General features: G+C 39.8%; 1 protein-coding gene across 10 annotated transcripts in view; it reads left to right on the top strand.

The window, feature by feature from the left end:
- Positions 1-21,036, top strand: part of LTBP1 (latent transforming growth factor beta binding protein 1) — a 406,323-nt gene that overhangs the window by 261,397 nt on the left and 123,890 nt on the right. For 7 of the 10 annotated variants that reach the window (XM_040496475.1, XM_040496477.1, XM_040496480.1 and 4 more), the window contains 5 exons: positions 6,162-6,329; positions 9,067-9,294; positions 11,351-11,373; positions 14,907-15,006; positions 15,506-15,604. In XM_040496475.1, the coding sequence (XP_040352409.1) occupies positions 6,162-6,329; positions 9,067-9,294; positions 11,351-11,373; positions 14,907-15,006; positions 15,506-15,604 (618 nt within the window). The remainder of the gene's footprint in view (positions 1-6,161; positions 6,330-9,066; positions 9,295-11,350; positions 11,374-14,906; positions 15,007-15,505; positions 15,605-21,036) is intronic. The other 3 variants (XM_040496478.1, XM_040496484.1, XM_040496485.1) reach the window with 1 other exon arrangement.

Raw genomic sequence — 21,036 nt, forward strand, 5'->3', positions numbered from 1 at the left:
GAGCAGTAACGTCAGCATCTTTATTGTGCACTTAATAAGTGCCAGGCACTGTGATGAACACTTGATACGGATTATAATACTATGATAGATAAAATACTTACCAGACGTCCGTGAGGTTTGTGTCGCTATTCTATTTTAGAAATAAAGAAATGGAGGCTCGGAGGGGTTAAGGATCTTGAGAAAAGTCACACAACCTTTAAGTGGTAGAGCCCACACTGGAAACTGGATCTTACTCCACAGGCCGAGCCTCTAATCAGGCAGAAGAAACCAGTCTGAATTGACAGGAGCAAGTCCTTTATTTAAGGAGAGCTGTTATTTAGTCGAACTTGCCACACTGTAGAATAGATGCTGTAACTCTGCCTTGTCTCTGGAATCATGGTTTCTTTTATTTTGGTTCTCCCAGAATTTAATAGCACATTTTCCCACAAGGGTGCCCAGTGGTTCTTATTTCAGCAAATTCATCTCTCAGACTCCTCATGACACTTTACCTGCCTCTCAGCCCTCGTCCTCTGTAGGGTTTTAAGCTTTAACGGGATGAAACTCTAACGTGAAATTTCATCCAAGAGACGAATGAGGATATCAGTGGTGTTGGGGGAGAGGGGGACAACCAATATACATGCCATCTTTCCGAGTCTTTTATATTTTTCAGCTTCCTCTAAGTGGCAGATTAGTTTATATCTGCTTTAGGATACTTACCATTCATCTGTGGAAGCATGTCTTTGAAAGTAGGATCAGAATTTATCGTATAGCCCTGTAATTAAGTTGCTTGGTATGCCACTGGGGAATCCAAGTGAGAGAACCGTACCATCTTTCTGTCATAGTGTGTTGTGTGACTTTCACCATCAGCACTGGCTGTTTGGTGATGGTTGGTGACTAAGGTATGGGGCTGTATGTGTATATTACTTTTGAAGATTTCTAGATCTCTAGCTAAGAAAAAAAAGATACATCTTCCTGACTGATTGATGTGGCATTTCCAGTAGGTTTTACATGCCTGAAGGGTTTCCATCTATTTGGAGTACCTGAGTTTTTCCACCTTTATCTTAGCAACCCATCTTGGAAAAATATAACCTGCAAAAACCACTGTTGGAGCGTGTCTGCATTTTGGAACCTGTCGGCATGTTGGTTACTGCTACTCCATACCCGTTCCCATACCCGTTTCCACTTATTCTTTAGAAATCTTTAGGGGCGACTGGGTGGCGCAGTCGGTTAAGCGTCCGACTTCAGCCAGGTCATGATCTCGCGGTCCGTGAGTTCGAGCCCCGCGTCAGGCTCTGGGCTGATGGCTCAGAGCCTGGAGCCTGCTTCCGATTCTGTGTCTCCCTCTCTCTGCCCCTCCCCCGTTCATGCTCTGTCTCTCTCTGTCCCAAAAATAAATAAACGTTGAAAAAAAAAATTAAAAAAAAAAAAAAAAGAAATCTTTGGGCATTACCGATTTATTTTAGTGTAGCCTAAAACTTTATGACTCGAGAGTATATGATCACGTGTACCATATATTAAAATAAATGTGGTATGTAATGAATTCTCCTTTATGATTAGTCTTCCAATCTGTAATGAAAGGGACTCAGCTTCGTAATTCAGAGCACACTGTCTATGGATTAATGCTGTCACGTAGACTAGAATGTGAAAATGCTAGCGATCTAACAAAATAAGTGGAATTGCCATATGAGAGATTGGAAATGATAAAAGAATGACAGGTAATCTAGGTGTTAAAATAGGAGTGGTTTGAAAAGGCATACTCTGTTAGAAATCTGAGGCATAAATGAACACTTTTTGGTCCATATAGTTGAAGATCAAAGAAAATTTGAATCATGGGAGCCTCAGTAAAATTGATGTATGGAAGCTGGGCCGTTTCTTGGTTTTCTTCCAGCTCTGAAGGAGTAATTTTTTTTCATTAGTTTCTTATTCTTATATGTAGTTGGGATGAGCCAGAATGTCTAGTTAGAACATGGTCTGCACACCCATGCTCACTGACAATTGCTGCGATGACCATAAGCCAGTGATTTCTCTTACTTCCCTAACAACCCCCACTTGAAATGCTTTGGAAGCTGTCTGATGGGAGGACAAAAGTCTATGGATGATTTTTAGTGTGAAATGTTTAGAAAGAATTAGTTCACTGGACTTCTGTCTTTATACTCGAGATGATAAAATGCCTAAAGTTTGTGGTGTGTGTGTGTGTGTGTGTGTGTGTGTGTGTGTGTGTGTGTGAAGTACAAGAGACCTCAACAACTATCAACTCACTTTGCTTAACAATGTCTTACAATTCATAGTCATGCACACCTAATAATCTCTAAAAAACTAAATTGTTGATGTGGAGTTTTACTTTAATTTGGCGGACAGGCATGGTAGTAGGTTCCTTCAGAGTAGAGTCCCTGGGGGACACCTGGGGGGCTTAGTCGGTTAAACATCTCACTTTTGATTTCAGCTCAGGTCATGATCTCATGGTTGTGAGATCAAGTCCCACGTCAGGCTCCATGCTGATAGTGGAGCCTGCTTGGGATTCTCTCTCTCCCTCTGCCTCGCCTCCCCCACTCTCTCTGAAAATAAATTTCTCTAAAAAAGACATCCAGATGGCCAACAGGCACATGAAAAGTTGCTCAGTGTCACTCCTCATCAGGAAATACATATCAAAACCAGCCTGAGATATCACCTCACGCCAGTTAGAGTGGCTAAAAAGAACAAATTAGGAGACTATAGATGGTGGAGAGGATGTGGAGAAACCGGAACCCTCTTGCACTGTTGGTGGGAATGCAAACTGGTGCAGCCTCTCTGGAAAACAGTGTGGAGGTTCTCAAAAAATTAAAAATACATCTACTCTGAACCCAGCAATAGCACTGCTAGGAATTTACCCAAGGGATACAGGAGTGCTGATGCATAGGGGCACTTGTACCCCAATGTTTATAGCCGCACTTTCAACAATAGCCAAATTGTGCGAAGAGCCTAAATGTCCATCAACTGCCAAATGGATAAAGAAATTGTGGTTTATATACACAATAGAATACTACTTGGCAATGAGAAAGAATGAAATATGGCCTTTTGTTGCAGTGTGGATGGAACTGGAGAGCGTGATGCTAAGTGAAATAAGTCATACAGAGAAAGATACCATATGTTTTCACTCTTATGTGGATCCTGAGAAAACTTAACAGAAGACCATGGGAGGGGGGGAGGGGTAAAAAAAGTTAGAGGGAAGGAGGCAAACCATAAGAGGCTTAAAAAGCAGACTAAACTGAGGGTTGATGGAGGGTGGGAGGGAGGGGAAAGTGGGTGATGGGCATTGAGGAGGGCACCTGTTGGGATGAGCACTGGGTGTTGTATGGAAACCAATTTGACAATAAAATTTCATATTAAAAAGGAAAACAAATAAACATTAAAAAAAAGTAAAGTCCTTGGAGACTTTAGGGGAGACCCTTTGAGGGTAACAAGGACGGCACCTAATCTGGTATTAACTACCCCAGAGGTGCGGGTGAGGTGGATACAAAGAAGTGAGTGTGGAGAAGTAAGTGGAAGGGAGTCCATGTCACCATTAGCCAGCGTCATGGATTTGAGGAAACTCTCTGCCGTGTTCTGAATGGCCCTTGTTCCCAGGATCTAGAACTAACATTAACGCAATTAGTATTATAAGTAAGCCCTACCATGTGTAAACTAGGCTCCTGTGAGACGGCCTGACATTGTTTCTCTGAAAACATGTGTTGTAACTTTGAAATAATTTGGAGAGGAATTTTTTTAGTAGCATCTCTTAGGAACTGATTATAGTAGAACTATGACCTATAGGTGTATACATACACACACACACACACGATACATTGGTGATGTTCAGTCATTCTAGGGATTTATTATCCTTTTGGGGATGATAACCATACTTAAATTGCCTTTTATTTTGCTCTGTGATCTTTTATCAGTCTTTCACAGACTCCAGAAAGTAAGTAGGAGAAGGGAGAGTAAAAGACTCATAGTTCTCCCTCTTAGCACTTTTTAAAAATTTTTTTTTTCAACGTTTATTTATTTTTGGGACAGAGAGAGACAGAGCATGAACGGGGGAGGGGCAGAGAGAGAGGGAGACACAGAATCGGAAACAGGCTCCAGGCTCCGAGCCATCAGCCCAGAGCCCGACGCGGGGCTCGAACTCACGGACCGCGAGATCGTGACCTGGCTGAAGTCGGACGCTTAACCGACTGCGCCACCCAGGCGCCCCAGCACTTTTTTAGTAACCTGGACAAAACTGGCCTTACTAGACTAAATTACTGTGTTAAGTTCTGAAGCTTCAGGAAGGTCTCCTCTGCTCCCCTCAGTCACCTGTTCCCATATTCCAATTCTCCAGTATTGCTATTTTTAAGTATCTTTACTTTGTTCATATTCTACCACTAAGCAATGTACAAATGCCCTTGAGAGAATGGAGATACCTACTTTTATTTTCAAAAGAGTGGCTGACATGTGCCTTGTGTCTACTCTGTACTAAAGGTTTATTAGCATGTGATATTTCTAATCTGCACACTGAGCCTATCATCTATAAGTGAGGGTTATTGAAGCTCACCAGTGGATTAGGGTTCTTTCCAGAGAAACAGAACCAATAGGGCTGTGTGTGTGTGTGTGTGTGTGTGTGTATGCATGTGTGTGTATAAAGAGAGCGATTTCAGAGGAATTGTTTCACATGATTTTGGAGACCAGCAAGTCCAAAATCTTCAGGGTAGGCTGGTAGACTGGAGACCAAGGGAAGAGTTAGTGTTATAGCTTGATTCTGAAGATAGTCGCTGGCAAAATTCCTTCGTCTGGAGAGTTCAGTCTTTTTCCTCTTAAGACCTTCACCTGTTAGGATGAGGCCAACCACATTCTGGAGATAATCTGTTTTACTCAAAGTCTACCGACATAACTGTTAGTCTCATGTAAAACATACCTTCCCAGAAACTTTCAGACCTGTGTTTTGACCGAATACCTGCCTGCTGTGGCCTAGCTGAGCCAAAAGATCCGATTAACCATCACAACCCCAGTGACTTCTATAGGTTGTATTCCTGGCAAGAGATGCCATGAGAATCCAGGTCTGTCTGGCTCTAAAAACCTTTGCTCTTTTCACTGTGCTGTAGTACCTTAATTTGATCAGGTTGTTTCTTACGGCATCTTAACAGAGATGCCAGTCCTTTTGGAATGATTGAAAATTGAGATCTGAGCAGGAGAGGAAGGTGATCTGGAAGCTCCAGGTGCTAGAGGAGTTAGTTAAAGGAAAGGTACATGGGAAAAACCTCATCTGGACAGGGATACAGTAGAGAAGAACTTCGGTTGGGATGAGGGAGGGATCAAAGGGAGGACAATCAAGCTTGGTCTGTTCAGTCCATTGACTTGGCCTGGAGCTGACTCTGAAGAACATACTCCATCCACATTTACATTAGAAAATGAACTTCTCAAAGGCAAGATTGTATCTTATCCTCATCTTTGCCTTCTTTGCTCACTTGAGTGTCTAGCTGTTGGATTTGGATTAATGGAGTTTGACCAATAAACTGAGAGTAGAAGATTCAGGAATAAGATTCAGGTATTGGATGATTATGGGCCGGTGTGCTTTTGCAGTGTTTTCTAAGGGACTGCACCCATCGTTGCCTTCTCTGGTGTGCTGTCTTGTGTAGTATGGCAGGTCAGACGCTGCTCCCTGCCTCTTATATGCTGTTGACTGGCTTACAGTGACACCTGATGAGGCCTCACAAGCTCTCCCTGCCCTCAAAGTGAGAAGGGCAACAGCTGTCTTTTTCAGCATCAACTATGTTCAGTTCCTGATTTTCACAATGCCTGGCTGTTTGCCAGATTCTGACCTAGAACTACCTCTGTTATGGCTAAATACAGGAAAACAAGTGATTTTGATAATAGTTACTTAGATTTAGTTGGGCAGCTGGTTTTGGCCAAAGTGGTTTCTTTCTACTTCATGCACACATACCTGATCTAATGTTTGCTAAATTGGAAAAAGGGACCAGATAGGAAGAGGGACACTCGGGGCCCTGATTCTAAAACTTGTTTGGTAAGCTGACTCTAAATCAGGAAAGGTGATGCCCTAAATCTACACAAATTTATTCTGAAATATGGTTTCTAATCCAGAACTTAAGGTTCCATTTACTGTGTCAAGAAAAGTCAATCTAGTCTTTGTCGTTTCTTGGGTGACATCAGGCCTTATCTCTCTGCTTCAGCGGATACCCCTGTGATCTCTGAAGAGAAAGGGCCCTGTTACCGACTTGTCAGTTCCGGAAGGCAGTGTATGCACCCTCTGTCTGTTCACCTCACCAAGCAGCTCTGCTGTTGTAGTGTGGGCAAAGCCTGGGGCCCACACTGTGAGAAATGTCCCCTTCCAGGCACAGGTAAGTCATGTCCATCTGTACGCTCATATTCCTTCCCAGCCACGCAAGGACACAGGAGGACTTTGGCAACTTGCTTTATTTTTGGTTTCTGACTTTTAATTTACTTTTTAATAATACGATGGGTTTTTATCAGTTTTGTACAAACCATGACCATAGAAGGTTGAATCAGTGGGAAAAAATGACATGCAAAGTGATTTTCCTGTTTCTTTGTAACATTAGACTTCCTTTTGAATGTTAAGAAAAGCCATTACTTTCTATCCTCATCTTCTCGGACCCAAAGTCTGCTGTTCAAAAGTACAAAGAGACCAGAGGCCCTGCTGGGCCATGCACTGTTGTAATGCCTGACTGCATGTCACATGCATGGAAACGAGACCTTGTACGGGTTGACTCACTTGCTCATTTATTGAACATGTGCTTGTCAGTTTCTCCAGTTGGAAATGGAGGGAATTATAACCATGATTGAATTTGTGCTCTGAGGATTAATAAGTCAAGGGCAGATCCTGCCAGTGCACCTAGGAATTTCTGAGTCAGAATATTAATAGAAATTGATTAATTCTTTATACTTTAGTTCGGTACATATTTGCCCAATATCCTGAAAGAGTAAGTATATTTCTCTCAGTGTCTTGCTTATGCCAAGGAATCCTCACCTTCTCAAGCAAGATCAAGGAGGATTAAATGGAAGAGAAAGAAACACACCCTGCAAATCCGGGCATGGTATTATCAAGGGGGAAGTGGCACCTAGTTCATTGGCACATGGTGACCATAAAAAAAGTCTAGTCAAGTGCTTATTTGGCAAGATGCTTCCCACCTAGGGAAGTGGAGAAACTCTCACAGGACTATGTCTCAAAGCTGTTGCTTATACAGCAGCAGACAGGGTTTAAATATAAATTTAAATCTCATGGTCCACCTTTGTTGGTGATTAGGATCGGAAAGAATTGGTAAGGCAGAGGATAGTATAATGTTGATCATATTTTGATAGCCTGTATAATTTTAGACACCCACAAAATAGCCTAGTATTCTCCCTTTGGGATTTGAACTACTGATTATTATAAAATAATAATCCATGAAATAAACTATCTTTGTAATTTATAGACCCATTTCTCTTCAAGTTCGGTTTTAATAGCTTTGTGACTCTTACATGAAGCGTAAATCAAGATGGTGAATAGAACACAGGGAGACTCTTCCAAACATCCAGCAACTAAATTTGAAAATAGCATTAAAGACAAACTTTTTGTACTTAACCAATTTTTGGTTAATTTGGTGATTTTCACAACATTTAGTTCATTAATACTGAAAATATTTGATCAGAAAACATGTCTTCTTCTGGAAACATCTGTTCTTTCAAGTAAGAATTGTATTTCATAGTTAAATTTAAGAATGAAGTTCTGCCATTTAATGTGTGATCCTTAGAAAAACAATGTTTTAGCAGACTTCAAGGAGTATTTTAGAGTTTCCTTTTTATTGAGAACTAATTTTAGGTCCAGAACATTCAATAGGAGATCTCTTGTTTAGTAGAAGTGAGAAATGACTGACTTTACTTTCAATTTGAAAAGTAGAAATATAAAAGTTGACCATAAGCTCCTTAGTGTCTGGGTTTGGTAACTTGCCTCCAACACCAACACCAAAGGGATTAGGTGGATTTTCCTCCTCAGGCCACACACTGCCTTGCCACCCCCATCTTTCTCTTTTACTTATTCCTGGAGGTGATGCAGTGGAGGTTAGCAAATCCTATGTGCCCAGTCTACCTTTTTTTTTTTTTTTTTTTTTTTTTTTTTTTTCTTTTCTGAGTAGACAAGACCACTTTCCTGGCAAGGATAGCAGTCCCAGAGCACAGAACATCGCCTTGTCCTCTGGATAATTACGCCAGCTGGTCAAAGTCAGGCTGTTGCCCACTCGTCTCTTTTTTTGAAAATAACTCCATTTTCTGACTTGGCATGTTCTGTTGTTCTTGACTTCTGTCCATCATCTCTTTAGTGTGTTTTAACTTTGCTGGATTCCTTCTCACTATCCTGAGACTCACTGTTCAAAACCACTTCCCCTTTTCAGTCCTTCTTAACCAACCTCACCATATCAGCTGATATGCTCCATTCTGGCTGAGTCTGTAATTTGGAAACAAATTATGAAAGATTCCAGCGCCTCATTTCCCTGACTAGTGATATATTTTTCTTTTTTAACCTTTTTGCTAATCATCTAGCTTAGACATTACTGAGTTCCTTGTTAATAACTAATGAAATTACATCAAAGCAGGAGGAAAAGAAGAAAGCCTGGTTTTTGCTGATCTTACACACACACTCCATGATATATATATATATATATATAATATATATTAAAATCTTTGATACATAAAAATCTCCTGATATATCACATATATATGTGATATATGATACAGAAAATTACATATATAATATGCATATATGATATCTCCTAATTAGTCGCTGATCTATATAATATATATAAATATATGCTTCCTATATGCTGTATATGCCATAAATATATATATACATATAACTGATAAGGAATTAACAGATGGAGAAATACTGAGTAAAACAAAGGGTTGGGTTTTTTCTGTAAATATGCAAGTTTAACAAATTCAAGCATTATGCATCTGTTTTTGAAGTTTTTGAATGTAACTATATTAATGATGGTTTATTTAAAAAATACTCATCATGATATTTTCCTCTGTATAAGTTTGCACTTTTAGATTTTTAAAAGGAATATTTTCCCATCCCAAATCTAGCTGCTTTTAAGGAAATCTGTCCTGGTGGAATGGGTTATACGGTTTCTGGCGTTCATAGACGCAGGCCAATCCATCACCATGTAGGTAAAGGACCTGTATTTGTCAAGCCAAAGAACACTCAACCTGTTGCTAAAAGTACTCATCCTCCACCTCTCCCAGCCAAGGAAGAGCCAGTGGAGGCCCTGACCTTCTCCCGGGAACACGGGCCAGGAGTGGCGGAGCCAGAAGGTGAGAGTGGAAATAGATCATGGACCCAACCGTCTGTCTTGTGTGTGTTTGGTTTCCCTGTTAACACTCTTCTCGAACAGGGTTTTTAACCTCAGTACTATTGGTACTTCAGGATAATTTTCAGTGAGTAAACTCCTTGGCCTCTAACTTTTAGATATGCTACTAGCACCCTCCCCTCCGGTTGTTAGAGCCAGAAACTGTCCAGCCCAGCCAAACGTCCCTGCAGGCCAAAATGACCTGTGACTGAGGACCACGGCCATAGGGTAATATGTTCATAGCAGGTAACAATTTTCTAGGGTGATCTCAGGACCTGCTGGGGCCACTTTTTCTTGGTGTTTATTCCTGAAGGGTAATTTAGATCTTTGAGGGAATAGTCATAATTCATTTCTTTGTCTAGAAGGCCATTTAATAAATATTTATTTACTTTGCAAAGTGGAATCCACAGATGTAAAGAAGTTAAAGCATTGACTGAGCTTCCAGGAAATAGAGGGCAGCAGGCAATCAGGGATAATGGGAGGCAAGTGAAGGAAGACAGGAAAGTCCATTGAAAGGATCTTGGAAATTGCCTCATACAGTCCTTCCATTGGCCTTGTGAGAAAACTGAGACCTATAGAGGGGAGGGACATGGCTTGGCAGATGTCATGTGACAAGTATATAACAGGGCCAATGAGCACAGTTTTCCAAGAAGGCAGGTAAGGCTTTATATTTTAGGAGGAGTCTAGAGACAATTAACTTTGATTGTATCTCTTTATAAAAGCCAGTATGTTCAATACCTTGAGTATCTGTATTATAAAAATTCTCACCCCAGATAGAAGGAATAAAAATTTTAGATTTGTATGACATGTACATTGTCTCTAATGAAGCTTCTGTTGGCTTTTCACAGTTTGTTAGGTCAGAATTTAGGAATGGATTTTGTGAGGAGAGAAGGTACCTAGGTTCTAGAGAGAGCTTTCTTCAGGGCTCTGAGTCTTTCTGTGTTCTAGGTCTGTTTCATTTCACTCTTTCACTCTGTTGTACTTCTTTGGCTAGGCAGAACAGGTAGGACCTCACCTAGATTTGACAGTATTGACCCATTTGCTTCTACACAGTTGGGGTCTCCTGGCCACATGTTTGCAACTACTCATCCTTTGCACAGGCAGGAGGAAATGGCCTCTGGTCCCAGATGCTGCCTCATGACTTTCTTGGTGGGTTAGGCGGGATGGACAGTTAGTTGACTTTTCCAACCACAAGAATAAAGCAGCAGCGATAAGCTATCAGGTACCCTGATTGCTTTGGGGAGTTAAGCATCTACCGAAATTGTACACTTATGTTTATGGAGACACTGATCAGTGAGGAAAAACCCCAGTAATCGTTGATCACAGGCTTGAGGAGTAATACTAAGGACTGATTAATGGAATGTAAGTTTTCTAAATACAAAGACACAACTACTACCTCACAACAGTGTCATGATTGTTTTATGTGGAATTTGTTCAACATATTAATGTTAATCTCTAATTAGATTTAATTGGCCTGTGATTTCTTTCTTCCTAATTTAGTTAGCTTATCTTACTGGAAATTCTCTTCAATAAAGATTAGGAGGACAGTACCCATTCTTAGATCTCTTATTGAAATAAGTGGCTTTCTTTTTTAACATAAACATCAGAAAGTATTTTAAACATGATTTATTACATTAAGGATAAGTATGTGGCCAATTAATGAAAATGTTTGTTTTGGTTTGTTTTTTTCATATGGGATATTCCATAAAAGTCAGATTAGGCATAAAATAATGTGCCAGAAAGTGTTGTTTCCTTTAACTTTTTCAGTTAATGAGGGAGTTGGAAAGAATTTCATAGCATCTACCTGAACTCCTGTAGTTAAGGAATGATATAACATGGATAGCTTTTCTGTTGGTTGTGTGTAAAATTCTCCACAATGACCATAATTCTGCATTTTATTGAGTTTGATTCTTAATCTTTTGGGGTGATAGTGGACTTCTATTGCTTTTTAAAAATATAACTGTTAATGTGGTGGATTGACTTAAATTGTACTAATGTCCTTCTTTCTTTTCTGGTTTTAGTGGCAACTGCACCCCCTGAGAAGGTAATTTATTCATTGTTTGCAAGTCTTTTTTTACCATCAAAATGATTTTCTTTTAGAATATGTATGGATTCTTTTTACACTTAAATGTAATAACATGTCCATTATTCATTATTTGGTTTGAGGAAATCTAGCATTCATTCATGAAATATTTATTGAACACCGACTATATAACTGGCACTATCCTGAGTGTTAGGAAAACAATAGAGAACAAATCAGACAAAACTCCTTGTTCTCATGGAACTTAAATTCTAGTAAGAGAAGAAGGTGCGACTAATGGAATCAGAGGATTACACAGAATTCAGATCAACTCATGGCCTGGACTATGGATGGAAAGAAAGTGTTCTGACATGTTTATGCAAGTGTGTTTTCTCAGAGCACATATATGCTAAGTGAAGTACTTCTTAATTCAACTAAAATTTAACATGCATGTTTGATTAAATTAGAATAAGAACAGAACTTACCCTTGTTAGGTAATAATCCAATCCAATACTAGAGTATTGGTTCTTAGAAATTTCAATCCAATATTAGAATATTGGTTCCTAGGAATTTCAGGGAAATATTTAATCAACTTGCTGGGTTTTTTTTTTTTTTGGCATAAAATGGGACTATTAACTGTGAAATTTATTAATAGAAAATATGGAAATTTGCTGCGGGGCACGTGTGGGGGGTTGGCACCTGGGTGGCTCAGTCAGTTAAGCGTCTGACTTCAGCTCAGGTCACAATCCCATGGTTCGTGACTTCAAGTCCCGCATCAGACTCTCCACTGACACTGTGGATCCTGCTTGGAATTGTCTCTCTTTCTCCCTATCTCTCTGTCCCTCCCCTACTCTCTCTCTCTCAAAATAAATAAATGAACTAAAAAAATAATTGCTGGATCTAAGTCCTATCTATATAATATTGTTCCCCATCTGAATCTAGCTGTGATTCTTTAATAACATGAAAATTCGATCATTATTAAATGTTCATACATTTATATATCACTCAGTTGACAAGAATGCAGTATTAGAATTTAGAGAGCGTGAACACATATATAAATTATTATAAATAATTTTAAAAACCTTTAGCTTATAAACATGGGACAGAATAACTTTAAATGCTCTAACATAAGTGCTGAAAGAATCCAGACAAGGAGGAAGTAGGATTTTGGAGTGATAGCACCCAAGAAAGAAGAATGTTGTTATATTGACCCGAGAAGAGGGACAACACATAGGCATATTTGATACGCACATTTGCAACTCCCGGATAGGGTCTCTAAAGGTCAGTGTACAGTCATTTGCATGTTGTTGATTTTGAATTCAGTTCTGGTAGATACGCGGAAGGAATCATTCGCTGCGTGAGCAGAGGAGCCAGCTCCCTGATAACCTCATCTTATTGAATAATCGCTGTTTTCTGTGCTGTTGATAATTGAGTGTATGGTAACTCTCCTGAAGGGTCTTAAAGAGGGCCTCAATGTTTTCTTGTATACGTACACTGTAATTTTTTTGGAGACGCGCCAGTGGGAAACATGCAGTCCTAGTCTTTGTGGTCTTGGCTTCTTGCAGAGGTCCCATGATGTTGAAGATTGATGAAGAGAAAGCGGGGTCGCCCAGGGTTGGGAAATGATATGCACAAAGGTGCAGGGGAGGGGACGGCAGGAGGTCAGTTAGGGGAGCCTGAGAGGCATGTTAGGAAGAGTACTTGGGGCTGCTTTGGAAAGCTTGGAATCCAAACCGTAGTTGTAATCCATGGTGGATTACCTTGCTCTCCTCTCTCACACTCTCCTTGTCAAGAGGAGAACTGGCATTGGTTAGAAAGTCTGCTGCCCTGTGCCACTGGGGGAAATTCTGTCTGCAAGTTGCAGGAGTGCATAAACAGCTGACTGTGGTCTGCTTCTTATTGGCATAGGCCATGAGCTGCAGGGAATGGGGAACTATGGAGACTGATCGAGGTCACGTTTAATAGGTAATATAAAATTAGTCTGTATTCTTTTTTTTATTTTTAAAAAAATTTTTTTTTCAACGTTTATTTATTTTTGGGACAGAGAGAGACAGAGCATGAATGGGGGAGGGGCAGAGAGAGAGGGAGACACAGAATCAGAAACAGGCTCCAGGCTCTGAGCCATCAGCCCAGAGCCTGATGCGAGCCTGACGCGGGGCTCGAACTCACGGACCGCGAGATCGTGACCTGGCTGAAGTCGGACGCTTAACCGACTGCGCCACCCAGGCGCCCCTAAATTAGTCTGTATTCTTAAGCAGAAGAGAAAATGTGGGAAAAGGTAGTTCAGTGTTTGTTATTTCTAGAAGATGAATTGCCCCAGGATTAACTGAGACAGGGAGACAGGGAGCTTAAGGGACCAATTAGATTACTACAGTAAGCATGATGAGAGAGTCTGGACTGCAGCAGTGGGCACAGTGGGTATGGAAAGATGAACAAATATAATAGGCAGTGCAGATGGGCAGGGCTTGGAAGGAGGAATGAGACAGACAGCGAGGATTGCAAAGTGACTTTAAACCTGGATGGTTTAATGGCTGTGACATAGCATAGAAAGAGACACCTTGGATTGAGAGCCTGAATGGTTTTGGAGGGGATGGATTTGAGGTACTGGTGGGATATCTAAACGGAGTTAGATAAACACTCATGCCAACAAAATAAGATCTTTGATGAGCTACTCAGGCAGGATATCTGGGTTATAAAAAGCAGAGGAGATAACTGAAGTTAAGAGAGCTGTTAAAAGGGAAACAGACTGGGGGAGTGAGCTCTCTGGAAGATGGCAGAGGGAGGGAGCGAGGGAAGGGATGCACAGGGCAGCTGTGACCAAGTCACCTGATGAATACTTATAAGGAAGTGAAGGCGTGGGCCCACCAACCCCGCACCGCTGTCCCTACTGGCCTGATGGGTCTGTCTGCAGTAGCCCGAGCAGCTGTAACTGGAAGCTGAGCCACAGGCGTCAGTCTGTTTCTTCACCTCCGGTCCGGAGGACAGCAGTGGGCAACAGGCCGCATATGGAAGTCCCAGGTGCTCCTCCAGGTCCCTGTTTTTCTGATGCTCTGCCCGCCTATCACTGTGCTGAGAGCTGGAGATGCAGAGTTACTAGCTGCGGGTTAATGACACGAGTGCTGGACCCATTATGCAATCTGCAAAGCGTGGCTGGCCATCTTCCCAAGGCAGAGCCACATGTCAGTGAGATGACGGTTTAGTTGTCTGTTGAGGTTTATTGTGGCTTGTGTGAGACCAGATGTGGTTCCCCGAGCCAAGGCATGTAAGATGCCTGAGGGGAACTTTTGCTTTGGGCCCTGGGAAGTGGGTGAGGATGTATGGATGGGTCAGCATTGCTGGGGAAACCAAAGACTTGCTAGAGTAGCGGGCATAGCTACAGTTCATACATGTATTTTTTTCACATAATTGCACACTTTTTTTGTCCAATGTCCTGTGATATTTGTTGCCTAAGAGTAGAACTAAATAAAGATAGTAATATGTGAAAAATAAAAATAATTCTTAGTTCTTTTCTTTCTTTCTTTCTTTTTTTTTTTTTTCTTTTTAATACATCCACCCAGGAAATACCTTCATTGGATCAAGAGAAAACCAAACTTGAGCCTGGTCAACCCCAGCTCTCTCCAGGCATCTCAACGATTCACCTGCATCCACAGTTTCCAGGTAACCTCTGTTGATCTGTGCAATTTGTAAGAGTACTTGGGATAAAAAGTGAGATAAGAATTCTTTTGTCTTTGATTTTAAACTTTAATAAATCATTAGAACTCATAAATGATGTGCAGTGTGAGACATATACTTAAGTATGTTAATATACTCATAATATTAGTGTGAGGATGGTCTTGTAAGTTTTATAATGGTAAGAGGAAGATAAGTTTTTCCAGTATTTTCTGTGGCCAAGAGTAGGTTTATATGTGGAACGTTATTGAGGGTCATCATTTGATGGGTCATTTTTCTTGGCTTTTGAATTGTTCTCATATGTTCTTGCTACATGTTGAAAGCGGGGCTATGTATTAATACCATGAGCTTTAGGGATCGATATCAGTTCTTAATTATCCAAGCACTACTGTGGTATGTTATGAGACTAAATTATGCTTGCGTTTTGAAATAGGATCTCGGTGCACCTAACAGGCTTTAATTTTTTCATCCCTCCTTCCTCATACAGTGGTGATTGAAAAAACATCACCTCCTGTGCCTGTGGAAGTAGCTCCTGAGGCTTCTACATCAAGTGCCAGCCAAGTGATTGCACCTACTCAAGTAACGGGTAGGTGTGGTGTTCCTTATGTTACATAGCCTGTGCAGGAGATGTGGGTCTGAGCCTCCTTTTAAATGGGGTATCAAAATTATGTCAAATGTATGAAGTTACTCATGGCAGTGTTAGTCATCATAGCAAATATTTGGAAATAATCTAAATACTGTTAAAAAGGAGGAATCTTTAAATAAATTGTGGTACACATAAACAGTGAAATATCCCATAGCTATTAATGTTTTTTTTTTTTTATTATTTTTTTCAGCTTATTTATTTGGAAAGTGGGAGAGGGGCAGAGAGAGAGGGAGAGAGAATCCTGAGCAGGTCCACACTGTCATTGCAGAGCCCGATGTGGGGCTTGAACTCACAAACCACCAGATCATGACCTGAGCCAAAATTAAGAGTCAAACGCTCAACCGACTGAGCCACCTGGGTGCCCCGGCTATTAATGTTTTAAAAGAATATTTAATGTTCTAAAGAGATGCCTGTGGCATAATAAGAAATACAGAACACAGTATGATTCCGGCTTTATTTTTTAAATGTTTACAAACACAGAAAAAGAGACAAAAAGCACATCAAAGTGCTCAACCATCACCAGTTACTGGGATCGTGGATCATCTGTTCTTCCGTATATTTTTATGTATTTTCAAAATTCTTTATAATAACTTGTATCACTAGTAAACATTATAAAAATTTATAATGTGAAACAGATCAACAGCATATATGTTAATACCCTTAAATGTAAAGTGAGCTCTTACAAATCAGCAATAAAAAATAATAGAAAAGTGGGGAAATAATATAATCAGATAATTTATAGAAAAAAAAGTAACCAAGAAACATATAATAGGGAATGTCAACTAGTAATCAAATAAATGCAAATTAAAATAATTATCAAAGTAGCATTTAATTTTTACTAGAGTAAAATTGAGGTCAGGGGCGCCTGGGTGGCTCAGTCGATTAAGCGTCCGACTTTGGCTCAGGTCACGATCTCGCGGTTTGTGAGCTTGAGCCCCGCATCGGGTTCTGTGCTGACAGCTCAGAGCATGGAGCCTGCTTCAGATTCTGGGTCTCTCTGTCTCTCTGCCCCTCCCCTGCTCACACTCTGTCTCTCAAAAATAAACATTAAAAATTTAAAATATATATATTTTTAAAAATTGAGGTAAAACACATGGCTGAAAGAAATGTAAACTGGTTTAACTCTTCTAGAAAGCACAAACTGGCAAAATGTATAAGAGACTCTTAAATACAGAGAACAAACAGGGTTGCTGGTGGGGAGGTGGGTGAGGGGGAATGGGTTAAATGGGGGATGGGCATTAAGGAGGGCACTTACTGGGATGAGCACTGGGTGTTACATGTAAGTGATGAATCACTAACTTCTATTCTTGAAACGATTACTGCACTATATGTTAACTAGCTCGGATTTAAATAAAATTAAGAAAAAAAAGAATTTTTAAAAAGTTCAGAACTTTTGACCCAATAATCTTATGTTAAAATATCTAGTGTGAGGAAATAATGTCCCCAAAGACTGAGACAATGATTTATATGAATAGATACTTACCACAGCATCAGGTATAATAGAGAAAAAGTGGAAATAATCTAAACATTTAACTATAGGGAAATAGATAATTATGTTACATCTATACATTGGAACGTTATGCTGCCATCACATACAGTATTTTGGAAGTATTTTTATTAAAATCTAGCAGAAAATGGTCACAATACTGTTAAACACAAAATGAAGTATGGAATATTTATACAATTTGCCAATTATATAAAAATGAAGTATGGAATATTTATATAATTTGCCAATTATATAAAAAAGACTTACATATTGAGAACATACTGGAAGAAAATATGCCAGATGTTAGCAGTGATTATTTTTATAGTAGGATCCAAGAGGTTTGGGGTGTTGTAGAATATTTTCCGTTTTCCATATACTCTATAGTGGACAAATATTTTTATATAGTCAGAAAAAGATTGCTAAAATGCATCATGCCAGAGTAAGGTCAGGATGAGGCTGGCAGTATAACAAGAGAAGCTAATAGAGGAAGGAGTGTGCAGCCTCCCTTAAGATAATCCTTCCTCAGAAACATGACATGAATGAATTTGCAAGTAAAAATTGTACTTGGTGTGTTAATTAGATGAATTATAGTGATCATTTCACAGTGCCTGCATATATCAAAGCATCAAGTTATAATCCTCTATATATATGGGTTTTATGTTAAAAACGATGGTACAATTATATAAATTATATAAAATATATATAATTTTTATATTAAAAACTTTGGTCCATTTTCTCAAAAATGTGGATGTGAGTTCTCTTAGATATTTGAATTCAGACATCAGACTGGAAAGTGTTTTTAAAAAGCACCTTTGGGGGCGCCTGCGTGGCTCCTTAGGTTAAGCGTCTGACTGCAGTTCGGGTCACAGTCTCGCTGTTCATGAGTTCAAGCCCCGCTATCAGTGTGGAGCCCTCTTCGGATCTTCTGTCTGCCTGTCTCTCTGCCTCTCGCGACTTGCTCGTGCTCATTCTCTCTCTCTCTCTCTCTTCCTCCCTCTCTCTCTCTCTGTCTCTGTATCTCAAAAATAGACATTAAAATATTTTTTTAAAAAAGTAAAAAAAAAAAAAAAAAAAAAAAAGCATCTTTGTGTCCAAGGATGAAATGCACTTCACAGAGATGTGCAGTCACATCAGGGTCTGCAGTGCATTTTTCTGTCGTTCAAGGCACCTGCACCTGGAGCCACAGCCTTGTCCACTTATTGGACGCCAACTCCTTTTTGCCTTTCCTCTTATCTTTTTTTTTTTTTAATTTTTTTTTTCAACGTTTATTTATTTTTGGGACAGAGAGAGACAAAGCATGAACAAGGGAGGGGCAGAGAGAGAGGGAGACACAGAATTGGAAACAGGCTCCAGGCTCTGAGCCATCCGCCCAGAGCCTGACGCGGGGCTCGAACTCACGGACCGTGAGATCGTGACCTGGCTGAAGTCGCACGCTTAACCGACTGCGCCACCCAGGTGCCCCGCCTTTCCTCTTAATACTGAGTTAAGTTGTAGAGAAATAACAGCTCTTCTAATCACTTCTAGAATGATAAAATGAAGTGATAGTGTTTTTTTTTTTTTTTTAATGGCCGTGGCTAAAACAGTTACTCTCTATTCTGAAGTCATTTATGTGTCTGCTCACTTTATTAAACACACCTATAAGAAACTGCACCTTGGCACATCTTGGTCAACAAGGATCTTTTCACTGTTGATCTCATTATTAAAAAGGAAAATTGCAGTGTGACAATACATGGACAATTCACTAGGTCCAAATACTGTGTTTCTATATTTGTATTTTCCCATGTGAACATACAGCTTTGTGCCTTTTTAACAATGGCTGACTTCAATGGATAGACTTCTTGCAAACTAGCTCTGAGGGGGGGTTAATTAAGTCTGGCTAGATAAATGTAGTTTCGTCATTTAAATGCAGCTGTGTGAGGAATAACAAATTGAAGTTACTTAGCTTCAACTGAACTACAGAGCTGGTTTAAAAAAAAATGAAAGTAGCTGTGCTTTATGAAGTTGTTAGAAGACAGCTTAATTTGAGTTTGGCAGAGATACAGTCCCGACATCTGCTATCACATGTTTGAAGCATGAATATTTCCTTCCAGGAAAAAAGTGATGTTAAAATTTTATGCAACATTTGTAGGTGTTCCTACTTCCTATAGTAGAAGAATCTTTCTGAAACAGCCCATGGGGAGAATATTAGAGCATTTGAATTAAAATGGCTTGCAACTTTAGAGCTACACTGTAATCTGTAATCTACACTAGAACAAGAAGACTGTTTTGTATCAATTTTAATTTAAATCAAACTATAGATGTTCCCATTGGCTTTATGTGAGAGCCAGACACATTGATTGAGGGAGCAATCTGATCAGTTCTGTCAGGAGTATTATACAATGGCTCTTTCCCCTAAAACACAGAGGAGGTAACTCATGTTTGTCACTATTTATTAGTTTGTCTCATAAGTTGAAGAAAGGAATAGAATAATACGTAGGAGTCTAAAATAAATAAAATCAGCTTCATATGGCTTAGTGATGATACATTTGTGATTGTGAAATTAGAAATAGCCTTTTCGGATTTCTTCAGACACACTTTGACATGTAATAAAGTGAGCCACATACTTGCAAGAAATAAGTGTGATATTTTCCACTCTTAACAGCTGATTTGGTGGCTTGCAACATTACTGGTATACTGTTTCCAAATAAATTATACATTTCAGCATATAAATTGTTGATTTAACATAGTGTCTTAATAGCTCAAGGATAGGTTAGAAAATCAAACCTCTGGCAAATATTTACAAAGTGGAAACATCTGTTGCAATTGTTGTGGGACAGTTTATGCTCATTGTGGGGCAGTTAGGAAGCCAGGGCATTTTTGTAAACCTTTCCATGAGCTAACATTTGATGTCTTCCTCCTACTCTTCCCAAACTTCCTCCGTAGCCCTTGCATACCAGCCAGAAATTATTCTTTTGACTTCCATGACTGCTTTGTGGAGACCTTTGTAATTATCATGGCCCAAACATTATAAAAACTATTGGCTCATCAGATCTTTTCCAGAACTCAGAACTGACCCCTTTAAAAAAAGTTTGTCGGGGCGCCTGGGTGGCGCAGTCGGTTAATAAGCTCCGACTTCAGCCAGGTCACGATCTTGCGGTCCGTGAGTTCGAGCCCTGCGTCGGGCTCTGGGCTGATGGCTCAGAGCCTGGAGCCTGTTTCCGATTCTGTGTCTCCCTCTCTCTCTGCCCCTCCCTCGTTCATGCTCTGTCTCTCTCTGTCCCAAAAATAAATAAAAAACGTTGAAAATAAATTTAAAAAAAAAACAAAAAAAAAACAAAAAAAGAAACAAAAAAAAAAAACGTTTGTCCCTAAAGCATATTACTGGTGTCATTACAGCTTCTATAAACTATGTATGCTGTTGGAAAATGAACTCCTTTTTTTTTTTCATGTAAAATCATCATGCTTTAATATCTCCAGGATTTATTTATTTATTTATTTACTTACTTACTTGAGTAATCATATGATGAGGAAAAACATGCAAGATCAACATACTCATTTTCATATTTTGCCAAAAAAACTTTATTTTTCGTTTAATTAAAAAAACATAATAAAGACACCAAACTCCTAAATCCACTGTTGGCCTTGGCGGTGGGATAAATAGAGTATTTGGTTTTCCCTTGGCTTTTTTGGTCATAGCTCTTTTTCCAAGATTCTAAATGGAATTCTAGTGAAAGAAGCAGAATATGGTTCTTGACTCGGAGAAAGTGAAGTTGTTTCAGAGGTACTTATAGGAGAGAAGGATCAGGTGGTCCTGAGGGCCAGGGGGCATGTGATGGGCGTTAGGGAAGAGTCCCCTGGGAAGAATCTCTTGATGATCTCTCTGGGAAGCCAAACATGCTAAAGAAGG

This window comes from Herpailurus yagouaroundi, unplaced genomic scaffold (assembly GCF_014898765.1).
Source record: "Herpailurus yagouaroundi ecotype Mexico unplaced genomic scaffold, PumYag 188, whole genome shotgun sequence".
NCBI classification, from domain to species: Eukaryota; Metazoa; Chordata; class Mammalia; order Carnivora; family Felidae; genus Herpailurus; species Herpailurus yagouaroundi.